The following is a 6984-nucleotide window of genomic DNA, read 5'->3' as shown; positions in this document are numbered from 1 at the left end:
GCTGAACAAACAAACAATAAATCCGGCCAGTTTGTGGTACTTGCATGTCAGGTCTTAAGTGTCCCACCCCCACCTAAGAACATCTTTAACAATGAAGTCAAAATGGACAACACAAAACCGGATTTTAGATCCTTGCCAAAATCTATTTGCTCAAAAACTCAACCAACATTTCCTTTCTTCTAGTTTCCAAAAGAATTGAATTGGTGCTACCACTGCCAAAAGAAATATTTTTAGGAGACACTGGATTTTATTTTTGAGGCGAGTTATGCTGAAACCATATAGGGGCAAATTGTTCAAAGATCGAGCTTCAAAATGAACCAGTCTCATAAAATAAGCCTATTTCCTGAGGGGTACGCCTTAATGGTATCTCCCTTGTTTTTTAAAAAAAAGTCCTTTGCCTTCGGAAATATATTTCCAGAAGTGGTTTGTCATGTGGCTTGTGAAATGAGGAGTAGGCCATTCAACCAAACCTAACCCCTATCCCCTCTCTCGCCCCCATGTCTACTAGTTGTTACTTCCACCACCTGAATTTTTACCTCAGTTAGGGCACTCCCAATGCAGAAACCACTATAGTTTCTATGGGCATTAATTGTACTGCCACATAAGCATTTTGCTGATGTGGCAAGGTAGTTATTGAAGAGAGAGAACAAAAATCATAGAAACCGGGTCTAAGTTAGAAACCATGTCTACACGAGAACCAAGACACGAAGGGATGTGATTGGTAGCGAATGGAGAGAGAGTGTATGTGATTGGATAAAAAGTTGTTCTGTAGAAACTATCCATTGGAACCATGGTTTCTATACATAGTGTCTATAAAAATTAATAGGTATAGAAACTATACGTAGTTTCTAGTATTGGGACTGCCCTTACCGATGGTCCCCTATCAACTAACACTTTTCGTCCCTATAATCCCACCCACACAGCACCCCTTGGTGTCATCTATGCCATGCGAGGCCCCTCAAGGTCTTCTACTGAGCCGGGATTTGGAGGCTGCCCCAGTGGAGGAGGGCAAGCCTCACTGGATCAATGCGGCAGGGAATGTCGGATCAAGGGCATGGTGGGTCTGATTGATGGAGGGATAGCTCGGATCAATGATCTCGCCAAGTATGGCTCCCACCATGACACACTTGATGAGCCCTCTAGATAGGTTGATTTGAGGCAGGGCAAGGTAGAGGTCATGTGCATGGTTGGGTTGCCACCAACACTATCGCTAGAAGGAAGGCTCGCGGACGAGCTTCGAGGGCCTAATTCATCCTGTTGGTGCCCAACCTCTTCTGCAACGTTTGCGAGGGTTAGATCAGACCTCTTGCCTTCCAGGAACGAGTAATTAATTAGATCAAATGCTCACTGGACTCAACATAACTAAATTCACAAGCAACAATTAATACTGACTAGGAACACCACGTGTAATGTAAGGAATCGTCCAAATTAATTTGATTAAATAGGATTATCATCCTTTGACTGACCTGGCTTCAGTGGAATAATCTCGGTAGTCCTTGATATGCATCTCATACAAAAGTAGGAACAATACACATATCACTCACACAATTAAGTACTCCCTCCGTACCCGAAATTCTTGACGTCCTGGGCTCCCGTCATGTTTTCGCAAAACCTGACGTTCTACGCTCGCTCGGCCGCGCTCGGACAGGTTTACCCCTGGCGCTCGCGTCCGTTCCGCTCGCCACCGGACTCGGCATTAATTGCTCAATGCCTCGTTTCTCTTGGTCGCCGCCCATTCTTGGCTCTCGCGTACGAGTAAAGGCCACTGCACATGCCTCCCTTCCTCTCCGCAGCACCCGCCTCCCTTCCTGCTCACTTCCTCGCCGCCAACGTTTAGGGTTGGCCGCGCCGACAGCGCGTTTAGGGTTCGCCGCCACGCTCTCCTGCTCGCTCGAGGCCATGGAGTCCGTCAAGGCGCAGCACTCCGTCGGCGCGCTGGACTTGGAGGCCATGAAGTCCATCGATGCGCTCGTCTCCATCAATGCGCTGGACTCTGATGTGGCCATGGAGTCCGTCGATGTTGTGCCGGACTCCGTCAACGTCGTCGTGCCGAACTCCGTCGAGCTCGTGCCGGACTCCGTCGACGTCGTGCTGGACTCCGTCGAGGACGTCCCAGACGACGACGAGGTCGTGCACTGTCCTCGCTGTGGCACGTTGCACGCTGGCGGCGTCTTCGGAGATGCTTGCTTCCAAGCTCGCCGGAACGCTCGTAGGTGTGCACGTTGTGGCCTTCTACATGAAGACTACGACATCTCAGCAAAGTGGCTCCATCTAATGGACAGGTTCGATTATGAGTTCTACATTCCTGATGTCGCTAAACTTGAGATGGATGGTACTAGAATCATGTGCACTGATGAAGTTTTAAAGAAGGTGGATGAGCATATTAAGAAGCAGCAAACAAAGAGCACTAAGGTGCAGTACATGCATCTCACAATTTGGCCATTGCAAACCTAAGATACACGCATCTAATAATTTGCATAAACTAACTTGCATCTTCTAATTTGTTTCAGGAAGACTAGCAAGTGCTTCGGCTAGCAATGAAGCTTCACAAGGGATTTGCAATGGCAGACTATCTTCCCTCTCTAGTCTTTGTTTCTGCAAGTAAGGAATTTTTATATTGTTGCAACCTTTAAGCTTCATTGCTTCCTTCAAAACAGATTGTAGTGTTACAAAAATCCTGTTTGCTTTCCATGGACTGTACTCCAAGAATGCCTACAAAACATGTGTTCAAGAAATTAGATCTTCTAAACAATCTTTCTTGTATTGAAACAATGGAATGGATGATCATTTACCTGTTCGACTACTGGAATTAGATCTTTCATTGTCTTAGCATCTTTCTTGTATTGAATAGCTTGAATAGCTCGAAAAAACCCAAATCTAGAATGTTAAAATCTGGAGAATTGGATGGTTGACATATAAGCCGAATGTCAAACCCATCTTGCTTAGCAACCTCACAAAATTGAGGATCATACACTTTTAAATGAGAAGGAGCATTGTCTTGTTGTATGAAAATCGGCTTGTTCACATCTTCTCTTGGCCACTTGGCTCTAATTGTAGGCAACACTTTATTTATCATGAAATCTCTTATCACCTCCCGTGTGATTGATTGAATTGGCTTGATTACTTGCTCTCCGCGAAGATGATTATGACTTCCTCTAATAGCTTGTTCAAAAGTGACTAGTGGAAAGCAACCTATTTTGCCATCAAACACACATTCTTCATTTCTAAATCTTGGCTGAGCACATACACACAAGAACATGATCCTAGGGATGTAGTTCTTGTTTTTGCAAGTGCGATGTGGTTCATCTTCCTTGGGTAGCAAGTAGTACCTCTCAGATTTTTGAGAAAGATAGAACCATTTCTCATCAATAAACACAAAGTCAAACAAATACTTAAACTTTGGATCATCAACCAAACCTTGCTCAATCATGTCCATGCACCAGTTCAACCTAGTCTTCTTGTTAGCTTCAATGAGGTAAGGTTTTATGCTACTAGAGTGGCGCCTAAGCAAACCCTTTTTCAAATACCTTTGTATCCTAGATTTGCTAATACCAAGTCTACTAGACACATCTTCTATGATCATTCTTTGCTTGAGGGGAATGTTGCGCAGTTGTTCCAAATCAAGAGGGGTTGCTTTACGGCCACATCTACCTTTCTTTAGACTAGCAACCATGACCGGAATGTTTTGAGCAAGTTGGTTTTTACCTTGCTTCCATATGCGCTGAACTGATCGAATCTTTACTCCAAATTGACCGGCAACAATTGTTGTATCTTGCTTGCCTAGTTTCCCATTCTTGCTTGTCATCAACAATGCTTGGTACACTTGTTTTCTAACATGTTCAGGATAGTCATGCTTCGGCGGGTGTACTTGAACGGGAGTCTCAACATCTTGTTCTAACATGTAAATATAGGAAAAAGAACAAGCTTATTCATAGTAAAATGTAGTCACGGCATGATCTAAATATAGGGAAAACAACAAACTTATTCATAGTACTCACGGCATGATATAAATATAGGAATAAAACAAGCATTTTAATAGTGCATAATCAAAATAATGGCCATGCTTACCAGCTAGGTTTTGTACGTAATCAAAATCAACAGCTCCAAATTCATCTAGTGGCAAGTTCAAATCGAATCCTATAAAAAAAGAAGAACATGCTCGTTTAGCGACAAGAGAAGAAGAACATGCAGCAGGAGAAAAAAAATGGTGTTTTACATGCACAAGACAAGAAGAGGTAGTACCGTTGCCATGCTCGTCATCTTCAGGCTCGTTCAAATCAAATCCAGCGTTGCCATCGTCACCTTCATGCTCGTTGAGATCCAAGGGAAGGTTGTCGTCGTCATCATCCTCTAAACTGACGTTTAGATCAAAGCCGAAGCAAGACTCAGCCATTGCGCCATAGATGTGGAAGGAAAAAAGCTAAGCCATGTGAGGAAGCAAGCTAGCACGGCAAGCAAGCAAGCAGCGAAGTGAGGAGATGAGGCGTTTAAGCAAGCAAGGCCGGGGGAAAGACTAAGTTTTATTACGCACCGTGGAACTCAAACGACGGAGCTGGCGAGCGCTAAAATTAGAATCCCGTGGCGCCAACGCAAACAACGAAAAAATTGCGGTGCAACATGGCCGTAGCGCCAAGAAACGCGCTCAAACGAGCCCAAATGAGAAAACAAACGCGCCCAACGGCTTCTGCAAATGAAATCCCATGCAAATGAAGCCCCCAGCAGGGCCCAACAGTGCCATGCAAAAAATCCCATGCAAATGAAGCCCCCAGCAAAAATATTGTGCCCACCAGGAATTGACCCCAGCTCGCCACTCTCACGCCTCAGTGCACTAGCCATCTGAGATGGGTAACTTTCTCGTATGAGATGCACGCGCAACCATATTTAATAGGGGGCAGACATGGAAAAATACCCCCTAATTAATCACTCCTTGGTAAGCACAATTATGTCCTAAACGTCAAGAATTTTGGGTATGGAGGGAGTAATCATCATGCGGATACAAGAGAGAGAAAACCTTCAAATGTTTATTACAAGTCTTGGTTATATAAGAAGTACGAAGCTAGATCTTTACATATCTAAATTGAGACTCTTGTCTAACCCAAATGTGACATGTGAAATTAGATAATCCTACCATGTTTCACCTGGGTTGAGGGTCCTGTGTTACAAATTAATTTTCATTAATGACTAGTGGGCACCTTTTGTCACAGGATCGGAGTCAGTACCATAAGCCCGGTTGGGCTCCTACTATTCTTGCACTTTGCTACGTCTGGGGAATGATGCAGCCTCAAAGGTACCTTAGGTACTTGCAAAAAAAATTAATGGCAGCACAGTGAATTAGGATTATACTCCAATAGACTTGCCCAAATATATAAGCAAAGGACGACGCTTATAGGCATAGTATAAATGAACATTTGAAAAGTAAATAAATGTGAGCCAAGGATGAGTCACGGATAATCTGCCTATACCACTTAGATTGTCTAGTCAAAAGTGTAAGTTCATTCATCCAGAACTTTGGTGTTTAATACTCAGGATGCAAGGAACTCAACTATGTGTGGCTCAGACGGACGACCATCGTGTGTGAACAATTAGACCGTCTGCTCATATAGACTAGGAGTGTCTAGAGGTGATTGTTCTCTTTGTTATTTTGCAGACTTTACACCTGAGCAACATAGAGAGGGTGTGGCTCGGATCTCCTCTTGAAAATGCCAACGGACCATCCGAAGTGTTGCTCAGATCGTCTACTTAAGCATGCCCGAGGCTTCTAAGGTTGTGCTATGATGGTTTATTGTTGATGGATCATCTTTGCGGTGGCATGAACTATCTATGTGATCATATGGTAAACACATGTCTCTGATAGGTCAATCTTTGTGCATGTGGATTGTCCTAATAGTGTGCCACTAGGACAATAGGGGGTTTTAAGGTAGAAATAACTAAGTGTTCAGGATTAAGTTTTGATCTAGCGGATCATCCATGTGTGCAGGCGACATTCCATCTGATCACCTTGAAGTGACAAAGTTCACTTTTGAGCTTGTCAAGAGTAGATTAGGGCATGCCTATGTGCGCGACTTGTTTAAAAGAAGTTGTTGAGGGTCTCTAGAATACATATAAGGAAGTTCATTGGTTGATTTTTGCAAATGTAAAGATGTAGGTTTCTAGAGTCCATAGCACTAACCCAGGTTAACCATTCTGTGTGAAGCGAGGAAAAAAATGTATGTGAGTTAGAGGAAGTTATTTGTGGCTCACTCGATGTGTAAAGTGGATCTGAGCTATTAGAGTCTAGACCATTTGAAGGAACAAGCAGGCGACCAGACAGGCGGGCCGGGGGGGGCGAATGCGAGCTAAAACAAATTTCCCACCGAGAGACTGGCATATATCCTGATTCAATCTCAAAGCGCTCACAAGCCCTAAAACTCCAAGCTGAAGCTACACATGCCAACTAGTGACCAGATAACTTCCAGAGAACACAATGGAAAAGATTAGAAGTGGAAGCAGTGAAGAACACAGCAAGAGAGGCGAAAATGCAACACGATGGCAAAACCACTCAGCAAAATTGGCCTAGCATGTTCTTCTGCATGAACTGGCCTGGCCGGTTTGGATCCAGCCTGGCCTATTCTACAGACCACTACAGCCCGAAACTCCCTCTCCAAAAGGCAAATTTTATCCAAACAAAGTCCAATAAACCCCAACTTTTGTAGAGATGTTTCTAAGAGTGTTGTGAATGTTTCCCCAAAAGATCAAGACCCAGAAACCTCAAAATCAAAGCTGATCTTAAAATCCATATTTCGACTTGGGGTTTTCTCAATTTACCTCCAAAACTCATATCTTTGTGCTCGTGAGGAATATGCCAAATCCAGTGGCTAGAGACGTTCCTCAAGGGACATAGAACTTCTAAATCAACCCCAAACATGCAGAAAAGCTCAGATCAAAGAAATCACAAGAAAGTCTCAAAATGACTGTCGACTAAATATCGTCGGTTGTTACCCCTCA

General features: G+C 43.8%; 1 protein-coding gene across 1 annotated transcript; it reads right to left on the bottom strand.

The window, feature by feature from the left end:
- Positions 1-2496: 2496 nt before the first annotated feature.
- On the bottom strand, positions 2497-4393 carry LOC136495646 (uncharacterized). The gene is made up of 5 exons (XM_066491525.1): positions 4243-4393; positions 4069-4137; positions 3330-3894; positions 2793-2877; positions 2497-2712 (listed from the first exon to the last, which is right to left on the bottom strand). Exons 1-5 carry the CDS (start codon positions 4391-4393, stop codon positions 2497-2499), a joined length of 1086 nt encoding a protein of 361 aa, XP_066347622.1.
- Positions 4394-6984: the final 2591 nt, after the last annotated feature.

Source organism: Miscanthus floridulus, chromosome 12, assembly GCF_019320115.1.
Source record: "Miscanthus floridulus cultivar M001 chromosome 12, ASM1932011v1, whole genome shotgun sequence".
NCBI lineage: Eukaryota > Viridiplantae > Streptophyta > Magnoliopsida > Poales > Poaceae > Miscanthus > Miscanthus floridulus.
Note: the sequence above shows the minus strand (reverse complement) of the source record. Positions and strands in the feature narration are given on the sequence as shown.